Raw genomic sequence first — 18,161 nt, forward strand, 5'->3', positions numbered from 1 at the left:
ATTAATCTTTATTGAAAGTGCGTCATATTTGTAGTCGAAATGTAACATACATTTAGAATTTGGTGCCTATTTGACCGAGAAAAGGGATGTTTGTAGTCTCACTCCCTCAACAAAGATATTGGACTTCCTGCTTTCAATGATGCAAAATGATGATTTCAACACTGAAATCTGTATTTCTCCTGTCTCAACGGCAACTGAGGAAATTATGCACGACCATTCAAAAACATCTGGGGTTCTAACTATACAAAGCTTAATGCAAATGGGTGAAGTGTCCCTTTAATAAAAAATTATTAGTGGAACGTTGTATACATCTTTACTTGACCTCGAAGCATATCAGATCTCGCACCCCCCTGTGAATTTGGTTGGGAAAAACTGCTCTAGACAACACACGTGTGAGATTTTACACTGTAGAAAATTGCTGCACTTAAATTTCTAAGTTTAATCAACTTTCTTGACTAGTACATTGTAAAAAAAAAACTGCATGAAGTTATTTTTGCAAGTCAATTCAATCTACTATTTTAAGTTTGACCTGTGCTAAGTTGACGACTTCTTTTTTGAGGGCGCACGATGCAAAGCTTGTCACAAGATGTATTTAGCCCAACATGTGTATGGCTTGTCATGTCAAAATATGTGTTCATGTGAACCATGTGCATCATACGTCTTGTCAAAATAAGTGCCTGCTGCACATGGGTTTAAAGGGTTTATGATAAAAGTGACGCTTGCGTTATTTTGTGAACGTGAGTGTCTCTTTTATTATAAACCCTTTATGTGTGCAGCAGGCACGTATGATACAACAAACACATATTTTGAATTTGCGCCCCTCAGCCACCACTGATGTTGACATTAATTATAAAAAAAGTTTAACCTGATAAGGATCACTGTGCCGTACACGGCACACCCCCTCCCTTGCACGCGAGGCTGCATAAACGTCATTGTAACTTTGAAGCATTAAATCTTTAAAATATACGGTCATGCAGCAAATCGTTTGAAAGCTTAGACTCTCAGGATTCCATTAAGCGCACACACAAAGCATAATATGATTTTTTTAGCAGTTATAAAACTGTTATCTAGTTGTTAGTTACTTGAACCGGGCGGTGCCGATTTTGGTTTACTTACCTTCAAATTCTTCCCTTTATCCACTTCGGTGAAATTGTCCAAAACAAATTGTTTATAAATCCCCAAAAGTCCAAGGAAATGGAATATCAAAGCCTTTTAATCCAAAACGATTTGCTTGCCTCACACCTTTCTGACCGAATTACAATAGAAATACTGTAAACAATTAGTTCACTACCGGACATTCGTTTGACTCTCACTTTTCATTCACGATTTATAAGGCTACATTCAGGTGTCACGTTTATCGTACAACAGCTGAGGAACAAATACGCCTCCTTGTGGAATTTCAGCCATTTCATAAGAGGCTACATTGTTTAACTTAAAGTAACACAAAAGTATATGTTGATTTGACAAAAATGCTGCATTATTTTTTATATGAGGAGTTATTTTAATTGAGGAGTTACTTTAAATTATTGAAATATATACACTGTAAAAAAAACTTTGCTGCCTTAAAATTTTTTGTTAAATCAACTCAGATTTACAAGTCATTTCAACTTATTTATCTTGACTAGAGATGAGTTGTTATAACTACAGGTGAGTTGTTATAACTTATAAAATTAAGTTGACTTTTCTCAACTATATTTTATAAGTTGTGACAACTCATCTCTGTTGACATGACTTGTAAAAATGAGTTGATTTAACAAAAAATTTTAAGGCAGCAAAGTTTTTTTTACAGTGTATGAATTAGCTAAAGTTATTTCAAATTTATTTTTATAATTTATGGCAACTTCTCACTTTAAGTTTAAATTAATTGTAATTTCAAGTTGATTAAATTTGCGTCTGGTGTGAATGCACCATAAGTACAACAAGGAATTTTTACATTGGCATGCACTGTAAAAAATGCAGCATGAAGTTAAGCCAACTTGGTTTTGCAAGGCAATTCAACCTACTATTTTAAGTTTTTACTTGTAATAATTGACATAACTTATAAAAACAAGTTGAAATTGTGTAACTTAATTTATACATTTATTATATGTTGATCTGATATCATTTACACTGTGGGCCTTTCTCCAGGGAGATCTGGCACTACTGAGAGGAAACTGTTTCCATTTAATCTCTGTGTTATTAAAGTGAAACAATAAAGATACCTCATTTGTTATTTTTCTTTCCTATGAGTAGTCAACTTTACCATTAACAGAACAATATACTGCATCCATTTAGAGATTTATGAGCTATTGTAGATGCTTTACATCCTGTCAGAGGTGTAAATTTTCCATTTGCGTTTATGTGCCACCGAGTCTGTTTTAGAAACATGAGGTACTAGGTTAAAAACGTTTCATGTACTCAGGAATGTTAGTTATACACAACCTCACATATTTTAGATTCAATCTGACTAGTATATGACAAACACAACCACATTATCATGTATGATCAAAGGCAACCAGGCTCCCGTGAGAGTCTTTTACAGCATGCCAACATAACCAACTCCACCTGTCCAGAGCCGACCCAGACAGCTTTACCTAGACCCCATCTGGACAGCACACTCAAACACATATTTTTGGCTGTGGGTCTTGTGGATGTGGTTATTTATACCAAACAGTTCAGTTTCCTCAAAGCTGTCCATTCATTCAGTAATTACGAAACACTGCTGTGCTGATCACTTACTGTATTATAACGTGGGGGTTTGCCTGCTTGTTTTGTGATGTGGGGTCTTGGTTGTGTCAGTTGAGGGGACTAAGATATTTACAGTATCATAAGACAATAGGCTTTGTTGTGGAAAGATTCAGGATCCTGTGTGGCATTCGGATTTGCATCCATATTTGGTAGCTTCCTTTTCCTCATGTATGTGATTTGAAAGGGGTTAGGCTGCAATCTGAATTTACATTTTCATGTATGTGTTTGGCAGAGGCTTTTATCCAATGACTTACAGTACATTCAAGCTTTATATTTGTATGGGTTTTATAGGAAATCCAACCTGCAACCTTTTGCGCTGGTAGCTCAATGCTGTACCATAGGCGATCCCTATTCCTAACCTATATAGCGACAATGAATCAGCCTGATCTAATAGAAATTGCACTGTAAAAAGTGAAACTTGGGTTAACTTAAAAAAATTACTTAAATTTTCTCATTTTAAAGGTCCAGTTATCCCTGTGTTTTCGAAGCTATGATTGTGTTTACGGTGTGCAATTTAACATGTGTTCATGTTACTTATCTCTATAGCGCTGTTTTCACTCTCCTTGTTCTATGAAGTCCCTCCGTCAGAAATTTGTAACTAGTTCTGATTGTGTGGCTAGTACAGTATGTTGTGATTCGACGACAGCAGCTTAGCACATGTTGTCCGGAAAGGTCACGCCAGATTGAGGAAGCTGTCCTCAGTAAAGGCCAAACAAAGGGCTCCTGGATAAAAATAACAGCGTCTCGATGGCATGGCGACAAAAACACTCTACTAAGGTCACGCCCTTTTATTGGCGTATTGCTGTGGGCGGAGCTTAGTCAAACATTCAGAATATTGTCATCATCTAACTGGAAAGTAGAGGGCTGTAGTCCAAACCATCCTTTCTCTGTAGACCTTGGAAAGTGATTTCTGTTAAAGAAAATATATCGCTTGGCATTGAACTTTGAGCTTTATAATTTCACAGGTATTATTTATGCTCTAACCGCAACATTACACACTAACTAAAGTTCAAACAACATCACCTATAAACGGCAGGGTATACTGTTTCTCCGTCCGTCAAATTATAACTCTACCAGGTCGTCAGGGCATTTACAGTTACAGTACTTTTAAAAAATGTAGGATAGATGAAGAAAAGTAGCGGATCCACCATTGAAAATATTTTGAAAAAATGTGCATCCATCCTTCACAAAATAAATCCATACGGCTCCAGGATGATAAATAAAGGTCTTCTGGGGGTGGTCCGCGTGGTGCTGTTGTGGAAATATCCAGGTTTGGGGCTTTATAAAGTAAAATAACTACCTTCCGGTGGCGCTGCCATCTTGGACTCCTCTGTATTCAGGAGAGAGTATAAGCATAGTGAACGCACTTTTCTTAGTTACGTATTACAAATTCGGAGGGCGGGGGGACGGAGCAGCAGCAGAGTAACCTCCGTACGCTGCGCAAAGCTCTGATCTTGGGTGTGGACGCGACTAAGATGGCGGCATTACCGGATGCGGGTTGTTTTGGTTTGTAGGGTTTTAAATGTGGATATTTCTACAACAAAACTGCACGAATTAGCCTCAGAAGGACTTTCTTTATTATCGTGGAGCCGTTTGGATTTATTTTGTGAAGGATGGATGCACACTTTTTGGACTTGAAGGTCGTAGACCCCATAACTTCACATTTGATTAACTGAAAGATCTAAAACATTTTCTAGAATAACAGAAAATGTAATCATCTGAAAAATGATGGACATGTGCATCTCGGACGGCTTGGGGGTGAGTGAATCATGGGTTTTGTATTATTTTTGGCCAAACTATCCCTTTAAGTAGATCCAACTTTCACTTTTTACAGTGTGGCTACATTGTACAATGTAAATTAAATAAAATCGTATGTTATCATAAAAACAACGACACACAACAAGTAGCGAAAGCAAAGCGCACAAAAACGTACGAATTAGCCACCTCATAAAATGTGCACAAATTGACGAGATTGCATTGGTACCATTTAGTGGATGAGGACGTGATAGTAGATGTCCTGTGGATGTTCACTATGTGTGACAGGCTGTAGTAAAGCTATTATGTTGGTAGTCACTGTGTGTGTCCATCGATTATTGGTACATCTCATAGTGTGCACTGTAAGTGATGTTCAGTAGGCAGCCACTTTGAGCTTCCCTAAAGCACATGATTAAGTTACATGTTGGATTTGTTTACATTGCCCACAGTCTGACCGTATCCCCTGAAGCATTGAAACATAGTGTATAATGCTATTAGATTAACCTGCAGAGCATAGCTCAAAAGGCTTGATCTGTACTACTGTAGATGCTTTTCTTTTTTTATCAATATATTTATTATGTAAATGCTTTTCATGAGAAATATATTTGAGTTCATATTGAAATCTTTGAAAATGGCAGGATCTTGGTAAATCTGTGGAAAATGACACTGTCTTCATTTGAAGAGCCCAGATGCAAAACCCTTGTAGTGTGTCTGACATGTTTTCTTGTAAATGTAATTTTTTTTTATCAGACTCTTAATGGATTCTGCCAACAAACCGGTATTTTTAAATGACCTGAGGCCGGTATTAAGCAGATTTGAAGCAAAAGTATTGATGAACGTATAGTACGTGCAAAGAGCATTCTGTTAATAGCATTATCTCATTTTTGATGAAGGTGGCGTTTAGCGGCTTTTGCATCTGAGCTCCTATTTATTCTCACTGCTGTCAATTGAGAACAAATGAGATAATAAAGATATCTCACTTTTATTATATCTTTCCTGTAGGTTGGTAACCAGATACTTTCATGTGGCTTGCAGGCTTTAGGGTTGACTCAATGCAAACTGGCCTAAACAATTGATACCATATTGTCCTGATTGTCGTAATAAACAAAAAAATGCTTATATAGTATTGGGTGTGTTTATCTCATTATATGATTTCAATATTCCATTGAATGCCACTGTTTTGTAAACTGGTGTACAATGGGGAGGAAAGGCACCTAATAGCCACACAATAGCTGAGCTCAAACCACTGATGTTTGGGGAAATGCTTCTTTTTGTACATAAGCGGAGCAGTTTTTTCAGACAGTTCATGTTCGGTCCAGCTGGATTCAGTGTTGTGGGGTCAGCAATGCTCATTTGTCTGTATGCTCTGCCACATGGAATAGATCTTACTTTAAACAAGCCTTTCATCTACTGTATGCTGAAAAAAAGCACCTTTCCCTGCAGTCAGATGCACTTCTCACCAATTAAATGCTTTTAACCACCTTACATCTCTTTCTGATCCTAAACCTTTGAAAGCAGACCTGCAGCATCAGCAGTGCTCGGCCTTACACTGCAGCTGTGGAGAAAAGTCTTGAACTCAAGAAAAAGTCCTGTGGCTGGAAAAGCTGAGCATAGACATACAGAGGCTTTCCACAAATATGCATCTGTCTTTATGTGCTTATGCAGAGCTGATGAGTAGATCTGACACATTATGGTTAAAATATAACTTTTATTTTGGCAAACACTGCATCTGGATTGAAACCAAACCTGGTAATAGTCTGGTTGTAGGTAAAGGATTAATTTGATTTTTGTTGGGTTGACATCCTGAGTAAAGCCTCTCACTGTTTTTGGTGTTGTAAAGAGTCCTGCATCTGGTTGGCTGGTCTTAGGTTTGCTCTTCTAATTGATGCCAATTCTCATACTCTTTCTATAGTTTATTCTGTATGTTTCATTTTCATTTTTTCTTTTAATCATGAGACTATACTCATCTTTTTTTTACCTTTTAGGCAATATATTGGTTATGAAATTGTCTGTCAACAATCTATAATTTAACATAATAAATACAAATAAAACATTGCACAGTCCTCACTGTATGAATAATACAGATGTGGCCTTCAAAAAATGTGCATCTCAGCTGTATGTGCAGCTGTGTATTGTGTAATGAACATTTCTGACAAAGAAAGCAGCAGGCTATACAGGGTTCCCACGGGTCCTTGAAATCCTTGAAAGTTTGTGAATCTGGGGGAAAAATTAAAGTCCCTGGGAAGTTTTTGAAAATATACATACATAGATACAGGTCATTGAAAGTGCTTGAATCTATTGAAGTTTTCTGGGGAAAAAATCCATATTATTCCCTGTGTAGTGTAGGTTAATATCATCAAAATTCTAGACTTTTTAATGCTAAACTATTTGCTTGAAATGCTTATATATTCTGTATGCGAATGTTGATTCATATGCTTTTTTGCATAGTTGTGTTTGACACATAAAAAACGTCTTGGGTTACTTATTGTTTCCAGAGAAGGGAATGAGACACTGCATCTCCCTTGCCATACTGCGTCCCTGTAACGCCGTCTTTGGCAAAATTTCAGATAGCGATATACTTCCTGGCTCCAGCATCACCCTGTCTTTCGCGTTAAGCCTCACCATTGGTTGAATTTGATTTACACATTCAGACGCACTTACCCCTGGAGGCGTCCCCAGAGTGTCATCGCAGTGACGCAGCGCGAGTTCCCTCGAAAGAGAACTGTAACAATGCATCTTAAAAGGTAACACAATGTAACCTTGCTCTCACTTGAAATGTGTCCCCACATTTAGTCCTTGAATTTGAGGGTATTGGACCAGGAAAGTCCTTGAAATTTTAAACTAAGGTGTGGGAATCCTGAATATATTGGTAAACATTTAGTTGTGCTTTTTTCACTTAAAAAAGAAAGAAAACTGAGTTTAGCGATCACATATGTGTTGACTGCCGGTGGTGATGCTCTTGTGTGCACGCTTCAGTTGTGAGCCCTTGTGTCTAAGGAACATATATGAGCTACACAAGCTGATAAATAGATGTAACGAGCGTTGCGTTGTGTGTATGTGAGGTGGACTTGGGAAAAAGTATACTGTACCTTTAGTCTGCTGTGTCTCGTGCTTTGACGAAACCTGCTTGCGCTCTGATGATGCAACATTTGTCATTGCTTGCAATGCAAGATAGGACATACTTTCCTTTACGTCCAGCATTACACAAAAGGGAAATGTTTCTGCACATTTCTGTCATTTGCTGATTAATTAAACAAAAAACTAGCATTTGAAAATGAGTTATGTTTTTTTTTTTTTTTTTTTTTTTACAAAATTTGCTGAATTCCATGATATTCCACATTGTACAGTAAACTTCATTTTTATGCTTGGATTCCGTGATTCTGTCCACGTTTTTCACATCATGGGAATCATAGGCCCCTAAGATGTTCTGCATTTATGTGAACTCAAACTGTGTTGGAACTTTTGAGAAGTTTTTAAGAACAAATGTACTCTATAATCTGCAAATGCACTGACTTGAAGCTGCTTGTGTTTGTTTTGAAAATGTCAAGTGATGCAACTCTACAAAATTTTTAAAGTGTGCCAATTCCTCAGGAACAGCTGTTACTGATATTGAATCCAGTGCATCTGTCACAATTTTCCAGACTTTTGTAGAGGTTGAATTGTATAAGTTCTTGACCACTAACAGCCTATGATTATCTTACTGTACAGATGTCCCTGTACATTAATTTGTGATATGGAAGGTTATTGCACATCCAAATGGCACACTTCACCTTAAGTAAAAGCAGTGGTTGTCAAACCGTTGCCCGTGAGATGATGCCAGGGGACCCCAGTTTTATGACATTATATGAAATACGTTAATTTATTATAAATTCTGTGTAATTAAACATCATAAGGCTACTAACCAACAGCACAACATTGTATAATTTAATATGTTTTGTTTAATACAAAATTTTTAAATTGTTTTATACCATGGTCTGTTTAAATACTTGATTCTGATTGGCTGGAAGGTGTGCATTAAAACCGTTTAATGCACAGGTAGTTCCAGTCAGTTTGATTACAGTTAGAAATTAATCCGCTACTATAAACATTGGTAACCATAGTAACACAGTTACACTTGCAGAGAGAGCGAGAGAGAGAGACGTAAGTGCGTCTCTCTTTAAAGTGCGCATGTTTTATTTCACACTTTACATAAATAAATAAATGACATGATTAGTTCAAATAAATATTGCCTAGTCACTGTCAGTGTTGCCTGTCATTCATAAATTATTTTAATAAATCAATTAAAGAATCATTAAGCTGGCGTTTCCAGCATTGAAGGACATTCGGGGCTTAGCCCCGACCATATTAAATACAGGGATCACTCAAAGAGTGTATAAAGTGTATAATAAGAATATTAACGTGATCTGCAGCATATAAAAGTGTACTCACCAATCGCGGCGGGTCGCAGGAATAAAATGTCATAAGAACTTTATTTTTGCACGTGAGTTTTACTCAGACAAGACCTGAATGAGCTGATGATGTCACAGAACAGCCAAAATTAGATTATTAAACTGCTGCGCCGAAGGAATAACGATCAAGTGATGAATAAACCTACAATACTGTATACCTACTGTATAACCATCCTATGCATGTACCATACAGAACGTCTAAAACTAAATATAAACGTATTGCTGCTGGAGACTTGCCATTGGCTGTTGTAATTGAATAAATAATGAGGTCAGTGTAAGAAAAGATTACAGCGGCTATTTTGTGTTGTATTAATAATGAATTCAAATAAATGTGATAATTCATTTAAATAAAAGCAATACAATACTTTATTTAAAGTGGACGGAGTGTGAGCCTTAACTTAAGAAAATTACCGTCATTTTTACCTGTCTGTTAAAAAATTACACTGTAAACATTAATTACAGCTTTAACTTGGCAAATAACCAAGGTATAAGCGAGATAATCCACGGCTAGCCATGCATTAAAGGGTTTTAATTAATTTGATGTTTACATTTAATTTACATTATGACATTTTTTTGAAAGCATATTATAATTTTAAAGGCTTGATTTTTTTTACCTGGCATTTAAAAATAACACATTTTAGGTTGTAATGGCAATACCGCAACAACGTAAAACCGTGGTATTTTTGCTTACGGTTATCATACCGCCAGAATCTTATACCGGCCCATGACTAGTTCTGACTAGGGATGTGCATTTATGTGCAAAATCCATAGGTCTGAAGAACGAGTACTCGATTAACTGGGGGCGGGGCAATCAAAGGGGCGGGGCATACACATCATGGTGAAAATGAAAATATTTTTATTAAAAACACTCAAATAAAACTTAATTTGAAGAAACTATGACAGAACAATGAACACACTAGATTTTGCATTAATCTGAAATAAACAATGTCTGTGTGTGTAGCAGCTGTTTTTTGTGCCCTGGTGTTAAATCTTTTTGCATACCAGACAATGATCAGCTAAACAAAAATGTAAACTTCTCAGGTTACATCTATAACCCTGGTTCCCTGAGAAGGGAATGAGACGCTGCGTCTCCCTGCCATACTCCCTGCATCCCTGTAGGCACTTTCTTCAGCACTTTTTTGCTGGTAAACTAAGTTTTCTTAATTGGGATGCCCTATTATACTCTTCGCCTGCTTGGCATCCCGCTAATTACCTCATTATTAGTTTATTGGACACACGTGCTTTAGATGCAGTCATGCCAAGGTGTTCCCCAAAGCGGTGCTACAGTGTGGTACAGTACAGTATTGTTTAACATAAGCCGTTTTCACACACAGATTATGGAAAATACACAGAAAATGTGTCCAGGGATCATCTGATTTGGGTCATTCACACTGCCAATGATTTTGTATTGTGTTTGCAATCATGCACTTGGTTTTGCACTTAAGTAATTTTTTTTCTGAATCGATTATAAACTAGCACATGATGTGCTGTTCTATTATGCTTGCGATCGATTGGTGTTTACTTACTTTGTTATAATAATAACAACAGTACATTGCAAAATCGTTAAAATAGTCATTACTTATGTACAGCACAGTACAGCGTATTGATGCACATTTTAATTGCACTTAATACAAAGAGTTTAGCTACTAAACCTTAGCTTCGTTTGATGTTTACTCAATATTACATTTCAGTTTAATTAAAAATAATTTTTATTAAAAGTGGTTCAAATGAATTATAATCAGTGCTCACATAGATTTCCTATTGAAGAACTCTCTGTTAAGAACGCAAGCAAACCTTTCATGCACATTTATGAATAATCCGCAGTCAGCAAATGTACAAAGTACAAGGTAAGCAGTACACAAGTAAAAGAGGAAGGACTTTAGTGTTTCTCAAGTTGTTGGGAGTGGTCCAGTACGTTCTGGTCTTTTCTCTGAAGGAGTCCCAGCTTCTTATTTTAACTTACCTACACTTCACAGCCAGCTGATAACATCTGTCTTTCACATGATCCTTTGACGCACATTGTTCTTCCTTCACAACACACCCCGCGCAGAAGGATGTTGTGCAAATAAATCAGTGTTTGGAACATGACGCTTGGTGTGTCTGTGGGTTTTGGCAAGCTGGTTGCCAAATATTTTGATAAATGGTTTTAGGATATTTACTTGTAATCGAACTCCATGTAGTGAAACCTATCGTGCATCCTAAATATATATATTTGAAGCCCTCTCACAAGACTATTTATCAAGAGGCACTCTTTTGTGTACGTGTACAGAGAAGGTTTTGTTCATCCACAGACTTTACTGAGCTTCAGGGTGACCCTCAGTAGATCACCAGAGAATAGTGGCGCTTGAGCCGTCTTTTGTAAAGTCAAGGGCATAAAAGAAAGGCTTGTTTGAAGGAGCGCTTCCTCATTGAATGGATACAAACCAGAAGCTGTGCTGATGCCTAAAGGTCGTCTCTAAGGAAGCAGCTGTACAGGGGAAACTCCTTCCAGAATGAACGGTCGGAGAGGTTGAGCCTCTGATGTCATGATGGATCATATTATCCATCAATCTTCCTTACTGATGGACGCACTGTTTGCCGGCAGCAAAAATGCTAATGAAAGTGCCCCAAAAGGCAAAACCTTTGTGAATTCCTGTTGGTGTTTCTTTTGTTTAATATTTTACATATATAAAAATGATTGTGTTGAATGTACACTCACCTAAAGGATTATTAGGAACACCATACTAATACTGTGTTTGACCCCCTTTCACCTTCAGAACTGCCTTAATTCTATGTGCCATTGATTCAACAAGGTGCTGAAAGCATTCTTTAGATATGTTGGCCCATATTTATAGGATAGCATGCAGTTGATGGAGATTTGTGGGATGCACATCCAGGGCATGAAGCTCCCATTCCATTTATTGGGTTGAGATCTGGTGACTGTGTGGGCCATTTTAGTACAGTGAACTCATTGTCATGTTCAAGAAACCAAATTGAAATGGTTTGAGCTTTGTGACATGGTGCATTTTCCTGCTGGAAGTAGCCATTAGAGGATGGGTACATGGTGGCCATCAGGGGACGGACATGGTCAGAAACAATGCTCAGGTAGGCCGTGGCATTTAAACAATGCCCAATTGGCACTAAGGGGCCTAAAGTGTGCCAAGAAAACATCCCCCACATCATTACACTATTGCATCAATGAGAAATTGAACAGGTGTTCCTAATAATCCTTTAGGTGAGTGTATAACTAATTCAGTTCATGCTTGTTTCATAAGCATGATCCCTCTCTTTTTCTTTCTTCACAGATGAGATTATGCAGCAGGAGATCCGGCCATTACTGGCTGTTGACATAATTGAACAACTTCACAGGCAGTTTGCTCTTCTATCAGGTGAGAAATTAACATCAATTTTTTGTTTACGCTGTGATAAATAAGCTTTATAGCTTTAAGCTACCTCATTTCCTGGTCATTAATTATTGGTAATGTATTGAACTTTGACCTTTTCTTGTTTGGGATAATGTTATTACTCACAAATCACATCTATCATCCCAGCCGACAGGAAAAGCGTTAGCACCATGATACAGTTAGTGGCTTAAAGGGTGGCTTAGTGGGAAGCACTGTTGCCTTACAGCAAGAAGGTCCCAGGTTTGAATCTTGGCTGGGTCGGGAGATCTTTCTGTGTGTTCTTCCTGTGTAAGTGTGGGTTTACTCTGGTTTCCTCCCACAGTGCAAAAACATGTAGATTAGGTGAATTGGAGATGGCAAAGCATCCTTTCTCAACTTGTGCGTAGATTTACTTGTTTGTAATCTAAACAGTTCTCAGCATGAATATAGGCCATTTAACACTTTTGCAATGTCAGGCCAAAGGATGCTATTATCAGTCCCACGGTGGAAAATTAAACCATATGTGTGCAGATTCAATTGCTGTCATTTCACCATCTAACTATAGACCAGGGCTTAAAACATCTACGTACTGTAGCAGTGTTAGTTTAAGAGCAATTCTGAGCAAAGAAAAGACAAAAACTTGTATCTTAGTGAGGAGGCGGGGCTTACCCCTTTGCTATGTATGACACAGTCTTTTGAAGACTTGGAAGGAAAAAGAGCACTTTTAGCTATATCAGGGTTCCCGCGGGGTCTTAAAAAGTCTTAAAAAGTCTGAAATTTAGAAAGTTAAATTTAAGGCCATAAAAAGTCTTAAAAATGGCCAGATTTTCACCCTAGGTCTTAAATTTAATTATCCCAAGTCTTACATTTCTTACCTCCATTTATTCCCGAAAAGGTTGTCCGAAAAAAATAAAATGGTAAATTAAAATGCCTCAGTGACGGAGGAAGAATGTATTTTGATGGGTGGGCCTCTAAAAAGAAAAGTTCTGCACTTTGCGTGTCACTGAATGTCTCTTCAATCCAGTTCATTATTTTTTAAAGAGAATACAAATGTAGGCTATTATAATCCACGCAATTCATGCCATAAGCTATATTTCAGATGTTGTTTTCATATGCAGCCTACAACTGCGACCTCTGGAGGCTACAGCCTTCGGATTTAGAAACGGCCTTGTTTGCAACACACAACAAACCACGAACAGCCTTTTAATAGTAAATTTCCTTTTCATTTTATTATTGTGTAATTAGAGAGGGGAATAAATGCGATGGCGGTATAGTGCATATTTATGCACATAACGTATGGGTGGAGAAAGTGTAAAACATGTTAACAAGCCACATATCAGCAGCTGACCATACTGATCTTCCCATATTAGTGGATTTTATTTGTCAAAAAAATAAATAAATAAATAAACAAAGATATAATAAAAATATAATGTTTTGAGAATTTCTGAGATCATTGTGTCGCTTTGGTCTTAAATTTCACTCATAATGGTCTTAAAAAGGTCTTAAAAAGTCTTAAATTTGACTTGGTGAAACCTGCAGGAACCCTGTATATTTTACATATATATGTAAAATATAGCTAAAAGTGCTCTTTTTCCTTCTTGGACAACCAATCAATCAGTCTTCAAAAGACTGTATATATATATATATGTGAAGAGTTTGGTTCCAAAACGCAATAAATCCATTTTGACAAATTTTGGTAAAAACGTGTTTTCTATACCAAGAAAGTCACAAGATAAAAACCACTATTTTCTGTTACAAACTTTCACATAGCATCTTTAGGTTATAAAATCATAAAAAATTCAAATCCATAACTTGATTTTCAAAGATTTATTATAAAAACGAATTCTTTTTTCCACAAAATTCAATAAATCCATGACAGTTTTTTTTTCAAAATGCTAGAAATCGATTCAATCAAATGTGCATTCATCTTTGCCATGTTATATTCATTTAGTTGAACAGTTGTACAAACTGATTAAAAAAAATAAACATTAATGGCATTAATAAAAACACTTACTTTGTCATATTAAGAACACTGTCATTGCTGCGCGGTTATAATTGACATCGTCGCTTAACATTTTTCACAGCGATCAGCTGTAAAATGTTTTGGTCCTGTTCAATTTTCGTTGACTTTGAGTAAATTAATGGAAAGTTTTTCATAAGATCGCCTGGGGTCAATGTGTTAGCATGAGAAGCTTGATGCTGTCGGGAGAACAAACACCCGAGTGCCTCTCGCGGAAATTATTATGTTGATGGCTTACGTTTCTTTCCCGTCACAGAAAACCATCACAGGTTTATCAATACCATTAAAGTATTATTTTGTTTTGTTTGTTCATCACGAAGTACAAAGTAGATGAGGAAAATTAGGACTCCGTGTACTCAACGTGCCGCCATTGTTTGTTTACATTGTGTGAATGGTGCGCTGTAATATCTGGAGCGGATTTATTGCGATCTGTAAAAAAGGAGGAGTGGCGTTTATCGCATTTTGGGAAAAAAGGGAGAAAAGATGACAGAATAACACTGCAGATATTGGATTTTGCGTAAAATTAAGAATTTACTTTTAACTACTGACCTGATATAATACTGATTTTGGCAGTAACTCATTTTTTTCAAAAATAGCGTTTATCGCGTTTTGGAACCAAACTCTTCATATATACATATATATATATTAGGGGTGTTAAAATAACGCAAATAAATCAATTCCGTATTGACCTGGAAACGTTCTAGCCACCATTGGACTGTAAAATGAAGGAGGGAGAGGAGACCGCGCTGGCTGTGACTGGATCATTGGGGCCGTTTACACTTGGGTGGACGAGAGAGACACATTATGTTTACACCTGGTATTTAAATCCGTCTCTTTTGTCCACTTTCGACCGCTTCTGTCATGAATACTGTGAGGGGGTGGTCTGTCGAGACTTTGGGCGAGTCTCTCCGCTGTCATTTAAACGTGAGCGGGAGTAATGATGAGTTTATATGGACGCAAACTAATATTATGTCGGAGTCCGCTGCTTGTATTTAAGTAAACATGCTGCACAGTGTTTTGTACATGTATATCTTAGAGCTTTCTCTGAATTTTCAGCGCAATTGATGAAATAGAATTGCGCAACTTTCACACGCTTGCAATATGAAACTGCGGAGATCAGCCGCTTTAGTTTTATCAATGAAAGGCTAAAAATAGCGCTGTTCACCGTGTGTTCCCCCCAGAAGTCAGGAAAGGGGTAAAACATTGTGTTTAGTACCTTTTGATTATATAAATGTTATATTTTTTTCAGTATTAAAAACACTGACCCAATTCCAGTGGCGGCCGGGGACTTCTTTTTTTGAGGGTGCTCGATGTGAAGTTTGTCACAACATTTATGTAGCCTGTCATGTGTTTGGTTCGTAATTTCAAAATATGTGTTCTGCACATCGAGTGATCCTGTGTGCATCATGTGTCTTGTCAAATTAAGTGCCGCAGACGTGTCTAAAGGGTTTATGATAAAAGAGACGCTCACGTTTGCCAGTTGTTAAGCAGGCACTTATTTTGACAAAACACGTGATGCACATGGTTCACATGAAGCAACAGACACATATTTTGAAAACACGAGCAACACACATGACACTCCGAACACATATATTCACGAGCCGCCACTGCCAAATTCACATATTACAATGTTTTACACTCAATGCCTTTAAACATTAAATTCCTCCATTGTAAGAAATTGTACAAAAGGACTTCATATCTCCTCAAATTTTTATATTTATCTTTCAGAATGTAACATACTTTTTCCATTGACATGGTTAATGAAATTTCTTTAAGCCAGCGTCTTATTTCAGGAGCATTGAAAGCTTTTAATAAGCACATCCAAAAAAACGATTTAAATTTTTTTAAGTTTAACTTCCACAGGGTACAAATGAAATATAAAAGTCAAGGGTGCTTAAGATATTTAAATGTCTAAAATTTTCTCTGCCATGACCTTTACACCTTTCCAGAATTGCTCTATATAGTCGCACTCTCAAATACAAAGGTGTAGCATTGTTAGACCTTTGACACAGGTCAGGAAATTTTTGCAAAATTACTGGAGTTACATAGGTCCGCATTAGCCATTTATATTGCAACAATTTCAATTGTGCACTTATTGTTTAAATCTGTTTCTTTACATGCCTCCTTCCAATCACTTATTTTAATGTCCTCATGAACATCCATTCTCCAAGCCTGTCATTTTGTATCCACCGATTCTTGTGAACCCAAGTTCACTATGCCATATAGCAAAGAAATTAATCCTTTTGTTTACTTTTTTAAATTTACTTTTGGGCTATACACTCACCTAAAGGATTATTAGCAACACCTGTTCAATTTCTCATTTATGCAATGGTGTAATGGTGTGGGGGATGTTTTCTTGGCACACTTTAGGCCCCTTATTGCCAATTGGGCATTGTTTAAATGCCATGGCCTACCTGAGCATCCCTTTATGACCACCATGTACCCATCCTCTGATGGCTACTTCCAGCAGGATAATGCACCATGTCAAAAAGCTTGAATCATTTCAAATTGGTTTCTTGAGTTCACTGTACTAAAATGGCCCCCACAGTCACCAGATCTCAACCCACTAGAGCATGGGATGTGGTGGAACGGGAGCTTCTTGTCCTGGATGTGCATCTCACAAATCTCCATCAACTGCAAGATGCTGTCCTACCAATATGGGCCAACATTTCTAAAGAATGCTTTCAGCACCTTGTTGAATCGATGCCATGTAGAATTAAGGCAGTTCTAAAGGGGAAAAGGGGTCAAACACAGTATTAGTATGGTGTTCCTAATAATCCTTTAGGTGAGTGTAGATGTCTATTACATTTTCACTGACAGCCCAAAATTTACATAGACGTCAGGGCTGTGTTTGGACAGCTATTGGACATTTTTTAAATGCAAAATTGCTTGCTGGGATGTTCTTATGTATGTGTTACATTTCTTGACTAACTCCATATTGGATAAGAAGCGTATTGGTTATCAGTTACATTTTTTAACCACTAGGCTCCGCCACTGTCATGCTTAATATTTCACAGATGCAAATTACAAAGATAGTTTACAAACGCAACCCCTAACACCTGTGATAGCTGTCTGCAAAAACATCCTTGCTTGAGGTATGCACAGGAACTTAAATTGGTATTTCAAATCACAAGAATTTACATAAAGAAAGCATGTTAGGAAACGTGAACATACTGAACTGATGTAAATGGGTGGGAAGATATCAAACATCATCATCCACAAACTCGCTTCTTGGAGAGCATTTTCATTCCTTTCCACCCCAGTCAGATCTCCTGAGGCCTGACCCAGCTCTCTCCCCATCTCCTCGTCTGCCAGGAAACCTGCACCAGCCATCAGAACTGCAAGCGTTACATAATGTTGAAAAACAATCCCTACTTTTGAAACCTATTTAGCTGGATTCTCTTGTCCTGAGTGGTGCTTTTTAAGCAAGCATGGTGCAGTCCATTAGGCCTCTGTAATTTGCAGGGCAAGATTCCAGCATTCATTACAACCAATCAGCCATTGCTATTTTTATATGCATATTATCCCCAGGGTTCCCACTGGTCCTTGAAATCCTTGAAAGTTTGTGAATCTGGGGAAAAAATTTAAGGCCCTGGGAAGTTTTTGAAAATATACATGCATAGATACAGGTCATTTAAAGTGCTTGAATCTATTTTATGCAAGAAGTTTTCTGGGAAAAATCCTTATTATTCCCTGTGTAGTGTAGGTTAATATCATCAAAATTCTAGACTTTTTAAGCACACGTGCTAAACTGTTCGCTTCAAATGTTTATATCTTCTGTATGCAAATGTTGATTCATACCAAAATGCTTTTTTGCATAGTTGTGTTTCACGCATGAAAACATCTCGG

At 37.3% G+C, this 18,161-nt stretch overlaps 1 protein-coding gene across 10 annotated transcripts in view; it reads left to right on the forward strand.

Annotated features, from left to right (window-relative positions):
• Positions 1 to 18,161, forward strand: part of mcf2l2 (MCF.2 cell line derived transforming sequence-like 2) — a 104,956-nt gene that overhangs the window by 14,968 nt on the left and 71,827 nt on the right. For all 10 annotated transcript variants that reach the window (XR_012373181.1, XR_012373182.1, XM_055183285.2 and 7 more), the window contains one exon: positions 12,215 to 12,298. Coding sequence is in view for 8 of the 10 variants with exons in the window: in XM_055183285.2 (XP_055039260.2) it covers positions 12,215 to 12,298 (84 nt within the window). In the remaining 2 variants the exon portion in view is untranslated. The remainder of the gene's footprint in view (positions 1 to 12,214; positions 12,299 to 18,161) is intronic.

The sequence above is a fragment of the Misgurnus anguillicaudatus genome, chromosome 14, assembly GCF_027580225.2.
Source record: "Misgurnus anguillicaudatus chromosome 14, ASM2758022v2, whole genome shotgun sequence".
Lineage (NCBI taxonomy): Eukaryota > Metazoa > Chordata > Actinopteri > Cypriniformes > Cobitidae > Misgurnus > Misgurnus anguillicaudatus.